The sequence below is a fragment of the Kogia breviceps genome, chromosome 9, assembly GCF_026419965.1.
Source record: "Kogia breviceps isolate mKogBre1 chromosome 9, mKogBre1 haplotype 1, whole genome shotgun sequence".
In the NCBI taxonomy this organism is placed as follows: Eukaryota; Metazoa; Chordata; class Mammalia; order Artiodactyla; family Physeteridae; genus Kogia; species Kogia breviceps.
Window position 1 is genome coordinate 41,455,396 of NC_081318.1, and position 26,264 is coordinate 41,481,659.

Below are 26,264 nucleotides of genomic sequence, written 5' to 3' on the forward strand. Positions count from 1 at the left end.
AAAACCGTACTTTATCCGTCATCATGTCTGTAAAATAGGAGAAACTTGATGGAATGACCACTGATTTGGGAACTAAAACACCTAGATTCTATCACTTACTAGCTGCATGACCTTCAGCAAATCACATAAGCTCCTTGAGGCTCAGCTTCCTCATCTGTTAAGTGGGAGTAATAGTAGTGCCTTGTCTGCAGGGAATAATAATAGTTGTGAGAGTCAAACAAGGGCATGGAACAGTCTCAGTGAGTGAGTATCTTTGTCCCCAAGCTATTTACTGACAGTTCTTAAGCTTTTGTAACAAAGGCTGCTGGTTTCTAGGAAGGGGAGCTGGTAATAGGACTACTCAGAGGTTTTTGTTTTTGTTTTTGTTTTTAAAAAAGACACATTTATTCAGCATCATGATCAGACTATTACATTTAGCAATCAACAGCATGGGTGCAAAAAAAAAAATTCTACATTAAAACCCTTTGTTGGAATGCTTTACACTTTCCACAGAACAAAAACTAAAAGAACCTGTTATACAATTAGTCACAAATACAGTCCTTCAGTTTTTTTGCCCATACACATGAGTATTGTCAAAACATGCCTTCTTTGTAGCAGCTAGGCCCTGCCACCACTGTGCTTGGCTGAGTTCACAAATCTGTTGTAGCCTGGAGCTTCCCTGTCACTTCTCCGGCTCTCCTCTCCTGCTAAGCTTTGTTTCCTGGCAGTAATCAAAACCTTCTGCCGCTGCCATAACTACTGCTGCTGCTGGAACCACCATAGCCACCTTGGTTTCGGGGTTTGGCAAAGTATTGGCCTCCACCACCACAGAGGCGAGAACTTCTGCCTCCAAAGTTTCCTCCTTTCACGGGTCCAAAATTTGCAGACTGATTGTTGTAACTGCCAAAATCATTGTAGCTTCCACCACCTCCCAAACTGCTTCCATCACTACCGAATCCATTCTAGCCATTCCGCTGCCACCATAGCCACCGCCACTGCGGCTGCCACCAAAGCCAGCTCGACCACTGTTTCCTCCATGACCAAAGCTGCCATTCCCACCAAAACCACCGCCACGACCACCACCAAAGTTTCCAGAACCACTTTGACCTCTTTGGCTGGATGAGGCAGCAGCCATCTCTCGCTGAGATAGGGCCATTCACAGTGTGGCGTTTCTGAATGACGATCTTGTCTACGGAGTCGTGGTCATCAAAGGTTACGAAAGCAAAGCCTCTCTTTTTGCCACTGCCTCGGTCAGTCATGACTTCAATCACTTCAATTTTCCCCTACTACTGCTCAAAACAATCTCTTAGGTGATGTTCTTCAGTGTCTTCTTTAATGCCACCAACAAAAATCTTTTTCACAGTTAAGTGGGCACCTGGTCTTTGAGAATCTTCTCTTGAGACGGCCCTCTTTGGTTCCACAACTCTTCCATCCACCTCGTGTGGCCTTGCCTTCGTGGCTGCACCCACCTCCTCCACAGTGGCATACGTGACAAACCCGAAGCCTCTGGAGCACCTGGTGTTTGCATCCCTCATTACCACACAATCTGTGAGCGCTCCCCACTGCTCAGAATGGCTCCTCAGACTCTCAGCGGTTGTTTCAAAGCTCAAACTTCCGATGAAGAGCTTCTGCAGCTGTTCGGGCTCTTTGGGTGACTCTGACTTAGACATGACGGCAGTGGAGGGGGGGAGACTTCAACGATGGCTACTCGGCAACATCCACGGGCAGAAAGCTCCCCAGAGGTTTTGAATTTGAGAACTGAAGCATAGAACTGGCCTTTCACCCACAGAAACAGAATGCACAGCAGCCCGATAGAGGTAAAAATGTGCAAATTTAGGCTCTTCAAATTTTTGCCTGGGGCTTTTGTTTGTTTAATTAAGAGAACAGTAATCTTTGCATCTTTGCTTAAATATTTTCAACAGAACCCTAATCAAGTCAGAGCAGAGGATAAATTCACCAGGAATTATCATCTACTCCCTACAATCTCGCCCGCTCACACCCATGCTAGACTCTTAACTGAAATATTTGTGTCTTATATTTTTTCAATTTGTACTTTTTACTTAGTAAAGTGATCTAAATTCTTTTTTCCCCCTTTTTCATCCAAATCTATTTGATACACCAACTTCAGTGAGACCCTCTTCCCAGCCAGGTGCTGGGCTGGAGGTGGAAACACAGGCATGAAGAAACCCAACACCTGGCCTTATAGTGATCAGACAGCTCTCAGCATTTTAAAACAATAAGACATGGTGGCTGCGAACATTTTCCTACCTCAGAAGTAGTACCCTTTCGTAAAGAAGCTCAAAGCTCCTGGGCCATAAAGCCTAGAATATGGCACTTGTGACGCTGTCACTTTCTTCAGGGACAGAGACACTGATTCTAAGCCATAAGCACAACCTGCTAGGAATCTGTCATCAGCTTTTTTTTCACAAATGGACTGTTGGATTGTGAAAAACCTGCTTTTACTTCAAAGGATGCTGAGCAACTTAATAGCTTGAAGGCTCTCAGGAGACAATGAGAGATTGTAGTCACAAATTTACTTCCTCACTAACTTTTCTGTGTTAAGGAGCCATGGTTGGAAATGTAAGGTTAAGACAGCTAAATCTCCCCACAATTGGACAAAGTGTGTTTAGGTATCCAGATTATTCTCTCTGTAAAGCCATTCTCATTCTTTCTCTTACCTGCAAGCCTGAAAAGAAATTTCAATTCTAAAACACAGAGATTTGTGTTTAACTACCCATGGCAAATACAGCAGATAGTGTCAAATCCTTGCAGAGCAAAGACCATGTCACCGTCCAATACATGACTAACCCTAGCCCGGGGTCCACCTCAACAGCTGTTCAGTGAGGGTTTGTTAAGTGAATGAAGAAATAATTGCCAACTCTTTCAGTAGGGAGGTTAAGTCAGAGAATTATTTTAAGCAGGGTAACCAACCACCCGGTTTTGTCTGGGACAGAGGGCTCTCCCAGGATTTTAATGCTAAAACCAAGTCCCGGGCAAAACAGGACGACTTGGTCACCCTACTTAACAACGGCTTTCCAGAAATATCCGGCAGTCAACATTATAGGCTCAGATGTTTTTGAACTGATTTGGTGGAGTTTAGTTGACTTTTCAGTATTTTAGGAACAAAGGAAATAGTTCCCTAATTTGGGCCAACAAAATACAGGTAGCCTTGCTGTTCACTTTGTAACACTGCTTCTTCGTACTCTTCCTTCACCTGACCCACACCAAGGCTGAAGACCTCCTTCCAAGCCACACACACTCTTGGGCTGTAAACACTTAGCAAATATGCCTTTGGCCCTCTCGTGACCACATAAAACACAATTTGGAAATTTCGAATATGTTGAGTGAAAAAATGATGTCTGCAACTCACTTTCAAATAGTAAGCCAGAAAAAAAGTTGCTCTAGATATAGATCTAGCTCTAAGTATATATAAGTGTAGGCAAAGCAAATGCAGCAAAATGTTAATGGCTATTGAATCTCCTTGGTAGGAGTATGAGTAAAATTCATTGTAACATTCTTTCAACTTTTCTGTATTTTTGAAGAATTTTAAAAATTAAATATTGAAGGCTGGAGGAAGAGTGAATCTGAGCAAGCAACTCCTTTCAGCATATATCTATGAATTCCCACAAAAGGTCTATTCCTACATTGCTACCCCAAAGGAACTCCGGGCCACTGCTAAAATACATTTTTTAAACTTGGCACACTAGAATTCTGTGTAAAGACCCTTAGAGATCTCCTAGTGCTACCTGCTAATATTATAGGCAAGATATATGAGTGTTATTTATGCCAGACTATATGCAAATTAGCAATAGATTTTTAATTGGTTTAATGCACATTCATTTGGCAAACATTTATTGAGCACCAACTGTGTACCACACACCATGTTCAGTGTGATCATCTCACTTAAGGAGCAATAACTTTCCATTGGGACTCACAGCTGTACACCCCAGGTCAAGCTTCATAAAGAATTTTCATATCAGAATACCTTCAGAGTTTTGTTTTCATTTTACAAATCAGGAAGCCAGAGGCTGAGAGTAATGAAGTAGTTTGAAAAAAATTAAGCATAGAATTAGGTTGTAGAAAGGGAACATATATCCCAAGTCTTTCTTTTCTTTCCTAGCCTGGTGTTCTGTGCCAAGGTGTGTTCTTCCATTATGCTATTCCCTTCTCAACATACTAGCCAAAAAGTGGATAAGTGATTTGATCAGTTTGTGTTTTTTCATTGGTTTTTATTCTCAGAAGATTTCTTATATAAGATTTCCTGAATTTCTAAATGTTTTCGTTTGACTGGGATGATTAAAGCTATGGTAACTCTTTCTCATCAACTTTAATATTGGCTTTGATTTAGAATACATTGTCTGGGGCTTCATATTATTTTAAGATTACATTACAAATTTCCACAACAATCTGTAACCAAAAGATGGGAAGATGCTCTCCCTATAATGCTTATTTCAAATGCACTGTGGGAAGTGGAGTCAAGCAAACTGGACCTTGTTTATCAGTCCCAAGGGGCACATAACATTTTTAAGAACTGAGCAAAATAATAGGTAATACGGAGCATCTAGAGTATTCCCATAAGAATAAATTTTCTATACCCTCTAAGTCTTCATCTTTCTGGCCTGGAGTCTCCTGTTTCGTTAAACATCGTATACTGCACCCAAACCTCTGAATCTTGGGAAGTACATATTTTTTTAAATGACTTCACTCCCGTAAAAATCTATCTTTTGGAAGAAAGCAGATTAAGTCCACTTTCCACTTTTATAGAAGTGAAAGTTGTCTTAACTTCTCAAGGAAGTCTTGAAAACAAGAAAAAGATGTTCTATTGAGTAGAGGCAATTCTAAAATCGTATCATTACTGTTATTTTCTCTGTGACAAAACTTCAATAAATGCCATAAAGTGTTATTCATTGCCAAGGGAATTTCTAGACACTTTTAAATTCCCAGCAACATCTAACTTCAGATGCCAAGAATAGAAATCTTGGTGTTGGGAAGACAGCTGGCCCAATCAGATTTATATCTGCCTCTGTCCAGACTTTCTTGGGCATCTAATTCCACAGTAAACAATCACTACCACTTCTCAGGAATTTACTCTTTGCCTTTTTACTGGTCTGAGGCCTTAATATTTATTGTCTTATTTAATGTTCCCAATAGATTATCTGGTAGGTACCATGTGGCTGAAGGTACCATATTCAACCTGCAGCTGAAGAATGCTCAGCTAGTAAAGGAACTGAGTATAGATGCAGCCACATACAAATGAACATTAATCTCCCTGACATATAAACTTACAAATCAAATAGTAAGGACAATTGAAATGTGGACAAATGACAAAAATATGGAATTCACAAATGAAGCAATACATGGGACCAATAAACACATGGAAAGATATTCAAAGTCAGTTGAATCTATCAAAATTGCCTAAGCAATTTTAAAAACATCAGTTTGGGGGACACTTCATGATAGAATTAATTAAAGAAAAAATTTATTCCATAATAGGGAGGATCGTTTAAATTAACATAATTAAATTTCACAAGATGTGCTTGAGAACTCTGGAAATTACAGACTGTTAAAACTGCATCAGTGGGACCAAGATGGAATAGATGCATTTTTCCCTATTCCTTCCTCTAAGTACAGCCAAAGTCCTGGGCATTACATATAAAACAAACACCAGAAGACCTGAAGGGTGGAAAGAAAAAGGTAGCGCATCTAAAGAACTTGAGACCCAAGGAACAACACGATGGTGAGTTCTCCGGGTTTTGTGTGATATATTCTGGACTGGATGCTAGAGAAGCTGGCAACCCAGAGAGGCCAATGGCAGCGAGAAAAGCTCTTTCTGGCTGAAGGACTAGAAAAGAGGCAGGCTAGCGAGACAGAAAACTTTTAGACAATAACCACCCTATCCCAGCCAAACACCACAGAAAAAAACATGGCCCCACCACCATCCAAGCAAAAGTCAACTGGGGACCCGGACTTCAACCCTTGAGCAGCTGTAACAAGACACACTATGTCAGTAAGGTCCATGTCATTTTCCTGGTATGTAAAAACCTCCCAAACTAAAAGAAAAGGGACAATTCAAATAGCAGTTTTCCTGGACTCTCAAGGCAGAATAACAAATCCATTTTCAAGTCAGGTGGCTCTCATATCTCTGCTTTCAACAAAAACAAAGGAGTTAGAAGTAGTGGCGGGGCCTGCTGGTGGTCCCAGCAAATGGGAAGGGGTCATACAGTCTTTTAGGGTTCAGACTCTTTTTAGGGTATAAACTGTTAGGGTTTAGGGATTACTACCATAGAGGCCTGTGCAGAGTCTCCTGCTCTGCTATAGCTGGTCACGCTCTGACTTCATATTTAAAACCGTTGTGCAATGTTCCACATTGCAGTTGCCCCAGCCTCTACAAGGCTCCCAGTAGCCAGCATATTTCATGAATAAGGAGTAAAACCTACAGATCACTGTCCAGTCCTCCATGATTGCATAGTTTGGGTGCCCCAATTCTACCATACTTATTCATGTTGCATGGCATATCCCTCTTTCTCATGAGTTGTTCTGAAAAGTTATATATATATGGATTCCTTTTCTTCTTGAACATTGTATGGTGTGTTGTAGAAAGGGTGCGCCATGATTTCCTATTAATGGGCTTGAGATTACTTCCAATTTTCTTTCCTGCTGATGGACTTTCAGGTTATCTCTATTTTTCCCCTTAAAAACAGTATCATAATGATCAGCCTTATACGTAGCTTTGCTCACCTCAAAGTTCATCCGAGGAGAGTGGGGAAGAAGGAGTTAAAGTACCTGGCCTTTGGTTCTGAGGAAAGGAAGAAGGCAGGTGACACATAAACTCCTTGTACATGTGCTGAAAACTTGACCTCCTGGCTAATAGACTAATGATATTTGCTAGATCTCTTATCCATGGAATGCTCTTAGTAGGATATGGCTGGTGAAGAATTGTTTATGGTAAATAAAGTTAGAATTTATGGATTCATGAGGCAAGACTCCTGAGAAAGTCACACAAACTGTTTAACTATATAGGGTACAAAATGGTAACGTTGCCTTACCTCCAGGCTCCCTGCTGTGTGAGATGCCCCACAAACCTCATGTGAGAGTGTATCTATTACTTGTCCAAAGTAGGAATGAAAGACCCAGGAGGTATGCAGGACTTTGTAGACTTCCTGCTTAGCCATTGCCTTGATCACTTGTGTTCTTGAAATTATGAGTAAAGCTCTATATGGATAAAACCTCTGATGCATGCAAGTCTGATGTGACAATCTGATCCTGTGTGTTAGCTCAGAGATTACTGGAGGTTACCAAGTTACCATCCAAGAAGGCTGTAGCAGTTTCTATTCTCACCAAGAGTATGGGTTTCTCAGCAACACTGACTAGTTCCAACAATTCAAGGGCCAATAACCCACTGCCATTTAAATTTGTATTTTTGTTTATTAATATCATTTTTGATTTTGTGGTCAAATCTTAAGAGCCTTTTCTGGTCTCAGCAGACATCACTCTTGTATCTCTTTCATGGAAGATAATCATCAGCCACTCCTTTTTCACTTTTCCCCTAAAGATCATGTTCTTTTTGTTCTTGCTTCTCTTTCCACCATCATACTCCCTGGATGATCTTATCGACTCTAATGGTTTCAACAATCCCCCTAGGCACATAACACTGAAATTTTCAGAGCAGTATTTCCCATGGTTTATGAGGTATTACTTTCTTTTTTAAAAAAATTAATTTTTATTGGAGTATAGTTGCTTTACAATGTTGCATTAGTTTCTGCTGTACAGCAAAGTGAATCAGCTATACATATATCCCCTTTTTTGGATTTCCTTCCCATTTAGGTTACCACAGAGCACTGAGTAGAGCTCCCCCGATAAACAGTACGTTCTCATTAGTTATCTATATTATACATAGTAGTGTATATATGTCAATCCCAATCTCCCAGTTCATCCCACCACCACCCCTTTCTCCCTTGGTATCCATACGTTTGTTCTCTACACCTGTGTCTCTATTTCTGCTTTGCAAATAAGTTCATCTGTATCATTTTCCTAGATTCCACATATAAGCAACATTATATGATATTTGTTTTTCTCTTTCTGACTTACTTCACTCTGTATGACAATCTCTAGGTCCATCCATGTCTCTGCAAATGGCATAATTTCATTCCTTTTTATGGCTGAGTAATATTCCATTGTATATATTACCACATCTTCTTTATCCATTCCTCTGTTGATGGACATTTAGGTTGCTTCCGTGACCTGACTATTGTAACTAGCGCTGCAATGAACATTGGGGTGCATGTGTCTTTTTGAATTACGGTTTTCTCAGGGTATATGCCCAGGAATGGGATTGCTGGGTCATATGGTAGCTCTAGTTTTAATTTTTAAGGAACCTCCATACTGTTCTCCATAGTGGCTGTATCAATTTACATTCCCACCAACAGTGCAAGAAGGTTCCCTTTTATGAGGTATTTCTAATGTATGTTCCACAATCACCTTAAATTTCTTCTAAAACTGAACTTTATATACCCTTTATATATATACTAAGATATAATGTTTGCTAAGGAATACTGTTATGCCTATTTCTTTCACTTACAACAAACAGTATGTGTGAAATATATTTAATGAACAAAAGAATAGAAATATGTTGATGTAATATGCACAGAATCTCTCTAGGAAGACACGGCAAAATTGGCAAAAGTGGCTGTGACAAGAGGAAAAGACATACTTTTCACCTTAACTTCTTTGTGTCTTTTGAATTTTGTATAATGACATATAATGCCTATTCAAAAATAAACACAAGGGCTTCCCTGGTGATGCAGTGGTTAAGAATCCACCTGCCAATGCAGGGCACACGGGTTCAAGCCCTGGTCCAGGAAGATCCCACATGCCACGGAGCAACTAAGCCTGTGCACCACAACTACTGAGCCTGCGCTCTAGAGCCCGCGAGCCACAACTACTGAAGCCCGCGCGCCACAACTACTGAAGCCCATACGCCTAGAGCCCACCCTCCACAACAAGAGAAGCCACCACAACGAGAAGCCCACGCACCGCAACAAAGAGTAGCCCCCGCGTGACGCAACTAGAGAAAATCCATGCACAGCAACGCAGCCATAAATAAATAAATAAATAAATAAATAAATGTCTTTAAAAAGAAATTTAAAAAATAAAAACAAATCCACAAATAAATAAAAGGGGCCCTGTCATCAATCCCACCAAACCTATACCCTGTTTTGGCTGGTGGTGTTACTTGTCTACTCAGTCTTTGCTAAGCACTTGGGAATCATCCTCCATCTCCTCGAATGTGCATCCAAGTACCATATTCTATTGAAATGCCTCAGGAATGGATCCTTCATCCACCTCCTGATTCAACAGTGACTCTAAGAACACACAATGGGCTGAGCACTGGGCTAGAGGTAAAAAGATGAATGAAATACCCTCACCAAGTCAGTACAATCCCCTCAAGAAGCCCGCAGCCTAGGATGCAGGGCAGCCGCACGGCACATTTTAATAATATTTCTTAAATAGCTGATTCCTTAAGCCATTTGCAAGTATTTATTTAGGTAGGAGATCATGAAATATATTTTTATAATACACATAAGAAAAAACACATTTGAATGAATAAAAAATAAAATGACAGGAGGTGACAGAATTTAGTGTTTATAAATGAGGCCATCAATAACTTTAACAATTCAGAGAAGAAATTGAAAGTGTATTTAAAGTTGAGACCATGCTTTACATTTACAATACTTTATAATTTAAAAAAAGGCATTAGGCTTTTAAAGGTAATAACATGACTTAACAGTTTCTCAAGTGATTTTCATAATGGGTGTCTAGACACTGTCATACACTGATGTGAAAAAGAAAAAAGACAAGAACTTAGGCAAGCAAAGTATTAGTCATAGTAGCTTGGTAACGTTTACTTTTCTTATATAAAGATTCTTCAATTTACATTTGTTCTTGTTACAGGAACAGAAAGAACTAATTTGCCAAGTATATCTGAGGAGTCTGTAAGCTATAGAGCAAAAATAGTTATTTTTAAAAGCCTGTATTCCATGAAAATGTGCACCACAGCATTTATAGTAACTGAGTAAATGTAAACCATGTGATTATTAAGTCTTCTAAATAAAACATTTAACCCCCAAATCTCACACAATAATATCCCCTATGCCCACATCTCTTATTTGAAGGCAGCCTTAAGCTTCAGACTAATAAACATTTGCTATTTTGAAAAAGTTCTTACCTCCATTACTAAAAATGTTTCTGCAAGGTCTCTTAGATTTTTTTTTCAGTACTCTAGTAACAAAAGATATATCATGATCGATAAATGACCACAACCTTTAGAAAAAAGTACTGAGGCTAGAGAAAGAATGATCAAGTGTGAGGTTTCTTGTCTCCAACCCTGGAAGACCTTTCTACTTTGAGACCCACAGCTCCAGGAAGACAACTCAAAATTCCTTACTTAAAAAAAAAATATTTTAACATGAATAATTGAATAATTAGATTTCTAGGAAAATGAGGCTTTTAAATTAAAATTTAGCAAAATCAACTATAATAAATTTTTTCTTCCAATCATTTATGAATAACAGAAGAGAAACTGGGTGAAGTTTTACATACAAAAGATATAAATACTGCATAATATGTAGTGAATGAATATTGGCACATACCCTTTTGTATTTAAAGCATAAAATGCAACCAGCAAAACTGATGCTCTTAAGAAACATTTATGACATAAGTCAGAAAACCTCTATATGACTTGGAAATGTCCCACAGTTTAAGGCTTTCCAATAGGTTTATAGCAAGCATCAGGTTGCCAGAGGCGAATATCAACAAGAACTTGATTGAGTTTTTGCATCCAGAGATCCCGCTCTTCCTTGGTATCTGCAGACAGCCAGTTCCTACATGAACAAACAAAAAGATCAGGATCCTTTCCCCCATTCCATATTTCCAAGTACTCTTGCTGGGGTGGGATGGAGGGGTCGGGGGAGGAGCCTAAATAGTAAAAGGAGTAACTCTTTACCACCTTTTAATGCAGCAGTCCCCAACCTTTTTGGCACCAAGGACCGGTTTCATGGAAGACAATTTTTCCATGGCCAGTGCGGGGGGTGGTTCAGGCGGTAATGTGAGCGATGGGGAACGGCAGAGGGAGCTGGAGCTTCGCTCGGTCACCCGGCGCTCACCTCCTGCTGTGCAGCCCGGTTCCTAACAGGCTGCAGACCAGGGCTTGGGGACCCCTGTTTTAATGGATGCTAAATCAAGAGACCCATAGTAAAGTGCTTCTCCAATTACAACAAAAGAGAATCATCTTGCACGTTGGTTAGCTGAACCATAACTCACACTGATTACATTTGGGAAATGACGGAGTTTCACAGCAAAGACAGTAACTAATCTTGTACAGGTGGTCTGACTGGGCAATTTGGTGGTGCAGGACAGCCACTGAGCATGGGTCACTTCCTAGAAGAGCAAGCGCACCACAGGCCTGAATATGGGAGCACCCCCAGATCCCTCAGACTCAGGGTCCCCAAGAGCTGGAATCACAGACTCATGAACCTTCACCTGGCCTTATAGATAATACTATTTTGTACTGTCACCCATTATTCTTGTCCCACTGTATTAGTAGAGCACAGTATTTACAGTAAATGATCTGAAGATCCTAAGACTCTGTCTATCCTAATCTAAACTCTTTGCTCATATCAGGAATCTCTTCTTTGTATCCATATTTAGCTACAAGTTGAATATCCAGTTGATGTGGCAGGCGAGGGTGGGGGGGAAAAGGGAATTCCCTAATTCACAAGCCAGACCATTCTTCTAGAGGACAGCCGGGTGTTAGAAGTATGTTGTATTGTACTCGTACTCCATCTTTATAATTTCTCCCCATTGGTACTAGAAATGGTATAAGCATGAATAAGCAGTGAGTTGATCATCTATTAGTCAACGGAGAGAACACAATACTTACAGTAATGATAGTGACCCTTCGTTGAGCTCATTCCATGTGCGTGACACCATGCTAAGTGTGTCTACTCATTAACCTCTACTGTCATTCTGTGGAGTTTATTCTTCTCCTCTGACACAGGAGATTTCAGAGGGCTAGCAAAGTTAAGTAACTTGCCATGGTCACATTTGGTAAGTCACTGAGTCAGGATTTAAACATAGGTCCGTTGACTTCAAAGTTCAACTGTATAATACTGCTTCCCCATGTGATGAAACATTTCTAGTTCAAATGTATAATTTATATTTCAAAGTAGGCAATATTGATCAGATGATAAATATTTTCTATTGAAGGAGGGAAAGATAGCAAGGTTGGTTAGTAGAAATAAAAATGAGATACATTAAATTTAGATAAAAGGCATAGGTCAAAAAGGCCCTGGGGAGAAACAGATAAATAATACAAAGGAGAATGCAGAACTGTAAAATGTATATACTCTGCAAAATATATGATCAAAAAGTGAAATAAGTTTTAAGAAGCCACCAAGCAAAGCTAAAGACTCAGCCAAGACTGAGCTGAGAATGGGCCTCTCTCAAATGTTTGGATAAAGTGTCCACTCAAATTACAATAATGTTATAATAAGAAAAACTGCATGCAAGTGAACTACAGAGTAATTAGAGTAATATGTGATATAACTATTTCTACCGCAGGAGAAGGTCGAAGTCTGGGAGGGTTTATGTAACAAGTAAAAGATAAGATTATATGAAAAATGTGAGTAATGTTTAAAAAGGGCCATTGTGGTCAGGAAGTACTTGGGGACTGAATTTTGGTTGGTTCCCTCGCTGACCATGGCCATGAACAGGGTAGCTACTAAAGAAAGTGACTATAAATCCAATTTGCCTCTCCTGTCCTGTCTGATGTCACTGCTGCACAGAAGGCCCCCAAAGGAAAGGAGTGGATGAGTTCAACTAAATTAATCTGAAAGTAATCTAGACATCAAGAATTCCCAAAGAACGCGTCCCCTCTCTCTCTGTTTTAAAACCAACTGGCGGTATCTGGGCAACTTTGTTCTATCTTAACAGAGTGTCTCTTGGCTGAACTTTCTGATATTTCCACATCAGAAACTCATGGAGCCAGTTCTACCCATCTCCCTGTCTGCAATATCCAGCAACAGTCTGATTAACAGAGATTCTGTCAAATTCTAACTTTTGTCCCTAATCATAATTTTGTACACTGAAGTTGGTCTGCAAGCTTCTCTTGGGCATCCAAGCAAAAGAACCTTAGACTCTTAGCAATAACCTTTTGCATCTTATACTTAAGATTAGGGTTAATGAAAAGTGACACTCCCAGTAGTTTATTCTGTTGATCTCCAACCAGAAATTTGCAGAGTAAATTGTTTTGTAAGTCAGCAGGTTAATCGAGGGTATTTGGGGAATAGATAGGAAGGGATGTGTCAAATCGCTTTAAAAAATACTTGACTTCTCAATTACACATGAAATCTTCAAACTCAGCCCAAAGAATATTAGGTAACTGTCCTGAAAATGGCTATACTGTGAGTATACTAGAAAACATGATAATAAGCTAAGATATAACTTGAATGCTGTATTTTCCTTAACTATATTGATTTAATTATTAGCTTACTCTCTTACTGATGTGTGTGTGTTTTGTTTCCTCATTAAGACTGTACCCTCTTCAAAGACAAGGATCATCTCTGATATTTCTTACAGTGGTAAGAACATAGTGGACAATCACTTAGTTGACAGAAATATTTATAGCCCAATACGTACTTGGTGACACAGAGTGTGTCCCTGCATTGGCTGACCAGAGTCTCTCGGTCATCTTCTCTTTGTGGTCGGACAGTAATTAATTCAAAAGTGTTGCGTCTTGCACAAAATTCTCTGTTGGCTGGTTCTATCTGCCGACTGGTACAATTGGCCAAATTTAATCTTCCTATGGGATTCTTTAAAAACAAATTTTTAAAAAACATGATTAGTAGAAAATAAACAAGACCATTTAAGTCAGTAAGCATTAAGCAGTATTCCAGTCGATACAAATTTAAAATTAAAAAGGCATTAATTTAAAGGTTAAAGTTTAATTACATGGAGTTTAGAGAAACATATTTAACATTTATTATTGTTTTTTGCTGGTCATAAAAATAGAAACCAAAGATGTCAACTGGAGCTCTTAGTCAACTTAAAAAACAAACTTTTTGTTATGGAAAACTTCAAACAGATACAAAATAAAAAGAACAGTATAATGAACTTCCATGTATCATTAATCAGCTCTAACAAATTAGAAACACACATTCAACCACCTTTTGTCTATAGCCCACTTAATTCTTCCCTTTCTATAAACAGAAACCTAGACATCAGATTTCATGTGTAAATATTTTTTTATGTATCTCTAAAAGACCAGGCTAAACTATTGCTTTGGATTGTTGGAAGCCATGTTATTCCTATGGCATGACAGTCAAAGATAAACATTCATAAGACTAAATGGTCCTGAAAAATTGGAAAAGGGACAAGTATGGGCACAAACAATTTTTTTTAAAGCCAGTAAAAGTGTTAACTCTATTAGTAATTTTAAGAAGAAATTAGAATGAAATATACCATTTTAAAACATTAGATTGGCCAAGACTGGAAAGAATGGTAATAACCTATGTGGGTTGGTTGGGGTGGTGACAGAAACTCTCATACACTGCTGGTGAAAGCACAAATGGTCTCCTACCGGTAGACAATTTGATAAGAGCAATCAAAAAACATTCAAAGTGGGCATACCCTGATCTTACAACTTCACCTAAAAGAAATTTATCCTAAGCAAATACATAGGTGCACAAAGATGTTTACATGGGTATAGTCCCTGTTTTTTCATAATAGTGAAAAGATTGAAACAAATTAAATGACAGTAATTGGGGACTATTTAAACAAATAATAATATTATGTCTCCAGCAAGTATGGCAGACTAAATACTCCAAAAGTCCTCCCATAATTCCCCAAATGCCAAATAACTGAACTCACAAGAAGGTGAAAGAAACCTTCAGAGGCCAAAATCAATGAGGAAGAGAGAGTGCAGAATGGTAAGCTAGCCTGAAATCTGGCTTCCTTGGGGTACTGACCAGTGAATGTTAGGAACTGGCAACCTTGACTCACACAGGTCAAATGATATAATATGAAGTGTGATATTGGCTTTAAAATACCTCAGCAAACCAACAAGAACAAAAAGGTGTGTGTGCTGTGGAGAGAGAAATGAAGCATGAAAGTTAATAACTGTTGAAGCTAGGAGTTCAATATACTATTTCCCTCTGTTTTGTGTACATTTGAACATTTTCAATTATAAAAAGTTAAATATACAGGTACACATATTTCTGTGTGTGTGTGTGTGTGTGTGTGTGTGTGTGTGTGTGTAAAAAGAAGGACCAGGAATAAACAATACATTATTGAATAAAAACACAAGTTAGGAGACTTACCTTACCAGACATTAAGATTTATTTTAAAGCTATGGTAATTGAGACTGAAAGATACATACCAAAGGAAACAGAATAGAAAGCCTAAATATAGACCTACATATATAATGATATCTTGATACATGTCAGAAACAGCATGTGGATCAGTGGGGAAAGAATGGACCATCCAATGCGGCTGGCACAGTTGGGTTTCCAGATTGGGGAAAAAAAATCAATTCCAGGTAAATTAAATATGAAATATAAATCTTTATAACTTTCAGAAGTTATAAGGAGGTATAGGAGAATATCTTTATGACTATAGAGATGATTTCTTAACTAAGACTCAAAAAAGCAAACAATAAAGCAATAAACTGACAGATTTATCTTAGCATTAAAAATTTCTGTTTAGGAAAAGATATTATAAAGATAAATTAAAACATAAGCCAAGCAAAAGACTAGGGAAATAAATGGCCAAAACACATAAGAAAAAATGCTTACTCTTAATGTTCAATCAAGGAAAACCAAAATAAAAACACAGTGAAATAACCTTTCACACCTATCACACTGACAAGAGTTTAAAATTTAAAAGGCTGACATATCAAGTGTTGGTGGGATGTGGAACACTGAGAACTCTCATATACTCCTGGTGGGAACAGAACATTGTACAACCAATTTCAAGAATAACTGGACAAAATCTAGCTAAACTGAAGATGTGCGAGACCCTACAAACCAGCAATTCTGCTACTAGATACAAACTCAAGAAAGAGCTCTGATCCATGTAGCTAAGTTACAGCAGAGCTGTTTATAATAGCAACAACTTGGAAATAATCTAAGTGCCCATAAATAGGAGAAGTGGATAAATTAATTGTGATACATTCTTACAATGGAATATTTAGGTACAGAGAAAGATGGCTACAGCTCTACAAACTAGAGCTACACACACCAGTATAGACTAATGTCACAAATCATGTTGACTTAAAACATGCAAGTTGCAGAATAGTAGATACAGTATGATCTATTTGTAAAATGCTTCAAAATATGCAACTGCAATAATATACTACCTATATATAATACATAATAAAAATTTAAAGAAATACATAGGAACAAAATAATTTCAGGATAGGGGTTATCTCTATGAGGGAGAGAAAATTACATGAGGAGCTTTAACTGGACTGATAACACAGAGGTTGATGGAAATTACTTGTTTTTTTTTTGTCTATTTGAGGGTTCTAAATATTTCACAATAAACTTTAAAATAAAATTTTATATAGCTACAATGAAATACGTATAGCTATCTAATGCAATATCACAGATGTATTTTTACTGATGTGGAAAGGTATCAGGATATTATCAAGTAAAAATTAAGTTATAAAAAACATGATACTTTCTGTTTAAAAAAGATTCATAAATGGATATATAACTATTATTACATATTATACATTTAAAAAATTTAGAAGGATACACAGCAAAATGTGAACAGTAGTTATCTCTGTTATAGATGATTTTACTTTATATTTCTGCTTATTTCTATTTTCCAGTTTTTGGATAATAAATTACCACACTTGGGCAATAACATTAAATTCTTTAAAAACAAGATATAATGTATCTACAAAATTCTATTATCAAATTTTAGAAACAAAACCAAAACCACTATATTCCTATGGTGGTTTTTCCTTTCTGTTTTATCTCAGAGTTAGGTAAGTCAACTGTTAATGAAATACAAAAGTGAATTGAAAATATTTCTAACTAAAAGTGTCAATTAAAAAATATTATGAAACATTCCAGAAAAAAAAGAAAAATATATTCCTTAAGGTATTTCAAGAGTGGTCAAATCAAAGGGAATGGATAAGATATAAAATTTTTATACAAATACACACACGCACACACACACTCACTAGTCTTTCAACAAGAACATATTCAATGGCTTAGTTAATATTTTTAATGGGGCATTTGGGTGGTTGATGGGGGCCACGGGGAACACTTGCATGAAATATTCCCTGAAAGTCAGTTAGGGCCTTCACCACTGACCATCAATATTAATATTACCTTTCGTTTCTCATCATCTGGATAAGTCCAATAAGAGATACAGTTTCCAGAAAGAACACACCATCTTCGATGCCAGGCACCAAAACCACTAACATCTTCAAATATGGTCTGGAAAAGTCAATGAAATACTGACTTTAGAAGCTTGAGGATCAATTAAATGTTTTCTATACATCGAACCTCAGTATGTTGACATATTTCATACTTCAAAATCTATTTGCATGATTTTCTTTTTCTTTTCTCTCTTTTATAAAGTACTTAAGTTTATTTTTATTCTACTCTGTATCAAGGCCAGGAATCTTGTTATTTCAATCTCAAGCACAAGTTAATATAAATGACTCACCAGCTCCCTTTTGTGTTTACGTTCACCTTTTACATCATAAAGGTAATAGAAAAGGAAAAATTTGATGGATAAAAATACAAGTTATCATTACCCCCTACTATAATCAGAGAAAAATAACAAGAGGATAGCTTTTTCATTTTTATAGCTGGGGAAACTGAAGGCCAAGGAAATCAGATGATAACACACGGTCACAAAGCAGAACTGGAACCTTCTAGCTAAACCAGAACGTACTTTTCTTGCCGCTCATCAGGTCTTGGCAGAGTTAGACTAGTACCATTTTAGAATCACTTAGCAAGTTTCTCTGGTTGGTAGTCTCCTTCCTTCCAGCTGTCCCTGGCACATCAGGAAGGAAAACTGAACCAAGCAACTGAACCATTTCAATCACTACCTCTATTTTTTATAGAGGTTAGAAGTAATTAAAAGGCATTGCTTAGACAGGGGACAGAAGTTATTCGGGGGAGTCCTGAGTAATTTTTTTTACCACATTTCTGCAAGTGTGGATGTGATAAGAATGGCCTATAGCATTCAAGATAGAGTAAACATGAAAAGATCTAACTCTAAAGTAGTTAAGAGCCCTGCTCAAACATTAAGTAGGTCAGAAATTTTAGGCAAATGAATGTCATAAGAATATATCAGGGGCTAACAGTATCTAGAGTAAAATACGGAAATATTTACATTAAAGGAAAAGGTCAGTAAGTAAACACTGCTTTCAAGTCAGAAATTTATAAAGACACTTTTCCAAGAATATCTAGTGCCACCTGCTGGATTTACATGTGAAAAAAGCTATGAAGTATGATTTACAGTCACCTTGGCGGCTTGGACTTTCTGTACAATCTAGCTCTTCTTTCTGTGCCCTTTGTCAGCAACTGCAAATTGACTTGTGATATCTTTTGTATAGTTCAAATTCTTGCTTCACAAAGAAAATCAAAGCTATTAGATTTTCTCTACTTCTGGTACCACACCCACAATCTTCTGTTTATTCTACACACATACGTTCCTCCTCTGATAATGGAAAGAGTATAATTCTGTACCAGATTATGAACCGTGGCCTCAGTCTTATTTGTTCTCACTCTCATGACCTTGTTCCATGTGTTATTCCTTAAAGTGCAGGTTCCCCATTGCCTCTACCTTTGCCCTCTTTGGCCTTATTAGAAGCTACCCATTTGAATTTAAAGATGCTCAAATCTCTCCAATCTTAATAAAATGTCAACAAAATCCTTCTTTCACCCTACATACCTCTGCAGGTACCACACTCTCTTTACCCCTCTGCAGCCAAACTTTGTTTCAGAGTTGTTGCACTCCCATTTTTCACCCTCCACTCCCTTTATAACCATTTGCAATCTAGCTCCTGCTCTCAACAAGACTAGAATGACCACTTCATTAATAAGTCCAACAGTGTCTAATTTGCCCACTCCCTCTTGCAGACTCTCTTCCCCTGGCAACCATGATACTAAGTTCTCCATTGCCCTCCCTGTAGTCTCCCTTGAGAGACTCTCTTCCTATGTCTGTGGCTTAAATGTTAGTGTTCTCCTGGCTATTCAATGCCATCTGAGCTTCCATTACTATCTCTCTGCTGCAGATTTCCAAACCTTCACCTCATCTAAAATGTCTATCTTGAGCTCCAAACTCAAACTCTGAAACATGTCTGTACACATCTAAAATTCAAGTTATTTAAAACTTAACTCATTAAAACTTCCTACCTTGGGTGAGGACTGACTGACAAGGGGCATGAGGGAACTTTCTGGGGTAATATTGTCTATCTTAATAGAAATTTGGGTTATACAGATGTATGCCTGTGTCAGAACTCAGGGGATGTACACTGAAGATTCATGGGAACATGCTAATGTCCACAATATACTTCAAAATTCTTCCCCCCAAAGTATGATATTTTCAGGACTGGCTAGAAGGATAACTAGGTAGTAGATACATGATATAGCAAGGACAGTAAAAAATGTTAAAGGCAAAATCTAGATGTTGGCTATACGGGCGTTCATTGTAAAATTCTATCAATATTGCTGTGTGCTTGCAATTTACCACAATAAAATTTAGGGGAAAAACAGTTTCCACCCCAAACATGGACACTTGCTCCTCCCCCAGGGCCCCTTATCTCAGTATAATCACTGCCACCCAACAAGCTGTGCAAGGCAGGGATCTGGGTGACATCCTTACTTCTGCTTCTCTACCCCTACAGCCAAACCACTAGGGTCTGCATTTCTTCCTCCTTCATCTATCCATGGTGGGTCCTTCTCTCCACCCTGACTGCCAGCCCCCAACCCCTCTCTCATGGAGCAACTCAGTTTCTTCACTAATCTTCTTCAGTTCTTCCACTCCCCAGTCCACTTCCCCACGTTAGTCAGAATGACTTCCCCAAACCCCAAATTTGATGTTAATCCTCTGCTTAAAATCCTACAAGAGTACCCAACCGACTTCAGGATAAATTCGGAAGTCTTTAAAAGGCCCTCTAACACTTGGCTCTACTTCCCCTAACCCCATCTTCCTCCCCAATCACTCCTCTCACTACCCCTTCTCCATACACACACTCAGACTCTAAGCTACCCTGAAATACCTGCCACTATCTATATGTGTCATCTTTGTAATGCTTTTCCCTTCATCTGGAGCACATCCCCATCTTCTCTCCCTCTGGCTAACTTGTTCAGCTAGCAGTTTACAAGTTACTTCCAGTACCTTTCTTTAAGCCTTCCCACTCATACCTAAGACCTGGTGTCCCACCAATTTACACCCATGCACTCTATGCTTTCTCCCGTTATAGTACTGTATTGTACTTAACTGTTCACTTGTATTTCTTCCTATTACATTAAAAGTTCCTGAGTGCAGGGATCATTTTCTGTGGCCTGTTATATTCTAACACCAGCACAGTGACTGGCATATAGTGGACATGCAACAAATCTGAACCAGTTTATCACTTAGTCACACAGACTTTCATTCCTATGGGAAACCAAGTTTATGCTTCACAAAATGGAAAAAAGAAAATATAGATCCAGTGATGTTACTTACTAGAAAACCTCTTTCTTCAACACTTGAATTCACTTGACACTTTATTTTTAAGTAAATATGACCTTCCAAAGGAGATAGAAAGGGTACCTGTGAAGAAAGAGAGTAAATTATTTGTAAAACAGTTTTTCTTGATAAAACATGTATAAATCATGAATAGAGAATATTATGTATTGAAAACACAGTATTTTCTAAAGCTGGAATATAAAATAGGTGGCCCAAAGGCCAGTGGTTCCTTAGCAACAAATGCTTTGGAAGAATAAATTCATTCAATGTAGAGCCTGCTTAAGGCAGAACCCTAATTCCCAAGTAATGTGATAAAGAAAACACAGATTTAAGAAGAGAATACATATGTTTATCCATTCCCTATCAACAGAATCTACCTGATGGAAGATGGGATAAACCAACTGGCATATTAATACAATATAATATTATTCAGCAATAAAGAATAGTGAACCGCAGAATGTAAACGTTGATCCTCAAATTCATATGGAATTGCAAGAGGCCCCAAATAACCAAAACAATCTTGAAAAAGAAAAACAAAGTTGAAAGAATCATACTTCCCAATTTCAAACCAATCCAAAGCTACAGTAATCAGAACAGTGTGGTACTGGCATAAGGATAGACATATAGACCATTGGAATAGAATTGAGAGTCCAGAAATAAACCCATACGTATATGCCAGATTGATTTTCAACAAGGGTACCAAAACCATTCAATGAGGAAAGAGCAATATTTTCAACAAATGGTGCTGGGGAAATTGATAGCCACATGCAAAAGAGTAAAGTTGGATCCCTACCTCATACCACATACAAAAATTAACTCAAAATGGATCAATGACCTAAATGTGAGAGCTAAAACCATACAACTCTTAGAAGAAAAACAGAGGAGTAAATCTTCAATGATCATGAATTTGGCAATGGCTTCTCAGATATAATGCTAAACCATGAGAAACAAAAGAAAAAACAGATAAATTAAACTTCATCAAAATGAAAAACTTTTCAGTATGGAGGTTCCTCAAAAAATTAAAAATACAACTACCATATAATCAATCAACCCCACTTCTGGGAATTTATTCAAAAGAATCAAAATCAGGCTCTTAAAGGGATATTTGCACTTCCATGTTCACTGCAGCATTCTTCCTAACAGCCAAGAGGTGGAAACAATCTAAATGCCCATCAACAGCTGAATAGACAAAGAAAATGTGGTATAGCCTCCTTTCTCCCCACTTCTGTATATGAAACTACTCTAGGCCATCCAGATCCTGTTCTTCTCAGAGCCCAAAGTTTGCCTTTTAGGCCTTGAGACTCTCAGTGTATATTTTCTTATGTGTCCTAACCCACAGCCCCACACCTCTGCACAGCAGATCCTTGAGGTCAATTATCGTGTCCTTCTCATGTTTGTTTCCATATCCTATTGCCAAATCATATCCAGACATTCAATAAATGTTTGCTTAAAGAACATTGTTTGTTTTGTCAAATAGTACCCAAATAACTCCTATTGAAAAAAAAGAAGGCAGCCAAGGGAGGTGGGGGGATGTACTACATACAAACAATAGAGTATTATTCAGCCATAAAAAAGGAGAAAATCCTGTCAGGTGTTACAGCACAGATGAACCTTGAGGACGTTATGCTAAGTGAAATAAGTCAGTCACAAAAGGACAAATACTACATGATTCCATTTGTATGAGCTATCAAGAGTAGCCAACTCAACAGAAGCAGAAAGTAGAGTGGTGGATACCAGGGACTGGTAGGAGGGGGGGAAAAGGCAGTTGCTATTCTATGGGTATAGAATTTCACTCATCCAAGATGAAAAAATTCTAGAGATCTGCTGCACAACATTGTGCTTAGAGTTAATAATATTGTACACTTAAAAATTTGTTGAGGGTAGATCTCATGTCACATATTATTTATTACAATAAAGAATTTTAAACTTCTGTGTATCAAAGCATAAGAAAGTAAAAAGACAATGTTCAAAACGGGAGAAAATATTTGCAAATCATGTATCTAATAATGGTTAAGTATCTAGACTATATTAAGAACTCTTATAACTCAACAATAAAAAGACAACTCAATTAAAACATTCCAAACAATCCAACTTAAAAATTGGCAAAAGACTTGAATAGACATTTCTTCAAAGACGATATACTAATAGCCAACAAACACATGAAAAGATGTTCAACATCAATAGTCGTTAGGTAATAATTGTTAGCTTGATGACGATGGTGACAATAATGATGAAGGTGAGGATAAGGACGAAGATTTCAATGGAAATCTCAAGTTGCCATTGTGTCCAGAACCATTTACTGAGGAATGAGTAAAAAGGAATCTGATTCTTTTATTGGAAGCACATCGCTTTGAACCAAAATAAACATAAGCTAAATTATAAAACCAACAATAAGTTATTGAAAGCAGATTTTTTTATTGCTTGTTTTAAAATTGAATCATTCTGTATCTATAAAGCTTTCCTTATTCCTTAGATACAACAAGTATGTTTCCTACATTGATAAACCCAAAACTCATGCAATAGCTTAAACCATGCTATGACTAAATTGTGTCCCCTCAGGGGCTTCCCTGGTGGCGCAGTGGTTGAGAGTCCGCCTGCCGATGCAGGGGACATGGGTTCATGCCCCGGTCTGGGAAGATCCCACATGCCACGGAGCAGCTGGGCCCGTGAGCCATCGTCGCTGAGCCTGTGCGTCCAGAGCCTGTGCTCTGCAATGGGAGAGGCCACAACAGTGAGAGGCCCGCGTGCCAAAAAAAAAAAAAGAAAAAATTGTGTCCCCTCCCCATCCCTAACCAAATTCACATGTTGAAGTTCTAACTCCCCATACCACATTATTATATTTGTTATAAATTCCCTTGCCGTTTTCTTTTCTATATTGTCAATGTTAAGTTCCTTAGCTTCTCAATGCTAATTAATAGAATTCTACCTTTTAGCCCAGAGAATGCTTCTGGTAAGAAGAATCTCAGAAAGATGAGAAGAAAATGTTCCCTCTTACTCTACAGCTGTGAAAAGTAGACAATATTCTTGGTTAGAAGCTTGTCCTGAAATGAACTGAGAATATTCACAGAAGAGTCAATGTTACTACGCCCTGTCAAGTGTGGAGACGTGCGAAGATGTATGATCCTATTCTGTTTTCTGTTTAACAAAGTGGTCTTTTAAGATTATCAACACCTCAAAGATTATCGTTAAGAGGTGTAAAATGTACCCTATAATCAGGGTGACTGTGTAATTTTTTATATATCAGGATATTTCTGAGCGAGAATAATTATAACTGTTAATAATTAAACCAGACCAACAGGCACCAGGATAGCTTTGGACACACCAGAACACCTAACCACTCTTCCTACAACCTCAAAATTCTACAGTGCTAATCAGTTGTTTTACCTCACAGGTGTTTGCCCTAATACTATTTAAATTGACATCTCTGTTTCCTGGAAGGTATAAATATCTATGACATTTCTTTAAGTCAGAAGATGAGTTGTGGGATATGCTTCTCCCTTTATCCATAAAAGTATAGTAAAACCTATGAGTATTTTGGATTCTCTATTCAAAGAAAGGATTTGAGAGTGTGACTAACTGAAATTCCTAGTTTAAATTTCAGGACATCAGACTTTACATCAGATATCTATAACCTCAAACAAGAAAGCAATCCGTTATTAGTGGTATCCTAAATTTATAGAGCAAACACTCTGGGTTAACCTCAACAGAAATCTCATTCTGAAGGGGATCTCAGATATAACCCCGAGACTTATCTTTATTGGTCAAGACACCAGTAACATAAGCAAACATTCCCTTGCACTGATGGTCTCTGGTAGGATATGGGAGACTTGGTTACTCTCTCAGATTTAATCAAAAGGGATTATTATGTGAATATACAAGGTCTTCCATTTTTCCCACCAATTTAAAGAACATCTAAACTTAACTATCTTAAATATTCTCCTACATAACCACAAGGTATTAGAACAAATATTTGCTCCCCACTGCCACTCAAAAAAGCACATCTGTGACAAATTTTACATGTAAATTGTACTGTATTTGACTCAGGAAGAGACTTTACAGTATTGGACACAACCATTACACTGAGTGATTTGATTTTACACTCAGATCAGGTGGCTGGATATTTAAGTTATAATTTCAAAAAAGTTTTTAAGAGAATGGACATACAATTTATTTTTAATTTGTGTGACATTTTAAATTAAAATGGCAGTGAAAAAAATTTTTAAAGAGCAATCAGTCTATATTTAACATATGTCACTGAAATCTCTTTCATTTTAGAGATTCATGAAATCTCTTACATATATAGAAATTGGCTATGGGACAACTGAGTAAGGAATACAGTTCACAGAACCCAGTTCTTATGTTTACCTAATTTGCAAATCTTGTTTTAAGAATTTAAAATACAACTTCTCTGGTGGCGCAGTGGTTAAGAATCCACCTCTCACTGCAGGGGACACGGGTTCGATCCCCAGTCTGGGAAGATCCCACATGCCACGGAGCACTAAACCCATGTGCCACAACTACTGAGCCTGCGCTCTAGAGCCCGCAAGCCACAACTACTGAGCTCACACAATGCAACTACTGAATCCTGTGTGCCTAGAGCCCATGCTCCGCAACAAGAGAAGCCACCACAATGAGAAGCCCACGCACCACAACGAAGAGTAGCCACCACTCGCCGCAACTAGGTAAAGCCTGCGTGCAGCAACGAAAATACAATGTAGCCAAAAAGAAAAATTAAAAAAGAAAAAAAAGAATTTAAAATAAAATAAAAAGTACTATCCAGCATTTTGCAAATTAGCATATCTATACACCCACAAGATGCTTGTGATTGATCTTCACAAAGATATTAAAAATCCTAAAAAAAAATTTCTAAAATATATGAATATATTTAGTATAATTTTAGCATTAAATGAATTTTAATTTTAAAATTAATAAACAGAGCACCACCTACATAGCAACATACCTATTAGCCAATTAAGACCACAGAGGTTTTCTACTTTTACTTAAAACATTACCAATAGTTCTTTCAATAAAGAGGAGGTCAACAATATTGAATAAATTTTAGTTTTAGACATAGTTATTAATTTGGCATTTGGTACCCGGAAAAATCAATGCTGAAGTGACTATAGAATCTTAAAGAATTATAACATGAAAAAAGAGTATAAAAGCCCAAATACCAAACAGGCATGAAAAAAACTAGAGAACTTTTAAAGAAAGCTTTAAAGAATTATGAGAGTAAAGAAAATGATGCCCATCTACAAGGATCTAAAGAAAGAATAATTTACATAATGTCCTTAATTATTCAAAATAACCAAGAAGACATGAGAGTGGTTAGTAAAACAAATACGTAAGGGCCAAAAATTAAGGACTAATTTTTAAGCTCATTAGTTTCAAGCAAAGAAAATATGGCAACCTTTTCCTGGAACATATAGCCCAGTAGCTCTCGCTCTTTTACATCATAATTTATCTAAAACAAACAAAATAAAAGACAAAGAGAAAAAAAGACCCAGAATCACTCAATTTGTTAAACTAGC

The 26,264-nt window shown here is 37.7% G+C and overlaps 1 protein-coding gene and 1 pseudogene across 3 annotated transcripts in view; both read right to left on the reverse strand.

Moving 5' to 3' along the window:
• Positions 1–710: 710 nt before the first annotated feature.
• LOC131762248 (heterogeneous nuclear ribonucleoprotein A1-like) lies at positions 711–1,649 on the reverse strand (annotated as a pseudogene).
• A 7,850-nt stretch (positions 1,650–9,499) lies between these two features.
• Positions 9,500–26,264, reverse strand: part of ANLN (anillin, actin binding protein) — a 51,059-nt gene continuing 34,294 nt past the window's right edge. For 2 of the 3 annotated variants that reach the window (XM_067042341.1, XM_059073632.2), the window contains 4 exons: positions 20,731–20,817; positions 17,376–17,483; positions 13,675–13,847; positions 9,500–10,859 (listed from right to left, as the gene is read on the reverse strand). In XM_067042341.1, coding sequence (XP_066898442.1) covers positions 10,736–10,859; positions 13,675–13,847; positions 17,376–17,483; positions 20,731–20,817 — 492 coding nt within the window. In that variant the 3' untranslated portion in view covers positions 9,500–10,735. Of the gene's footprint in view, positions 10,860–13,674; positions 13,848–17,375; positions 17,484–20,730; positions 20,818–26,143; positions 26,198–26,264 lie in introns of all 3 variants that reach the window. The other variant, XM_059073631.2, reaches the window with a different exon arrangement.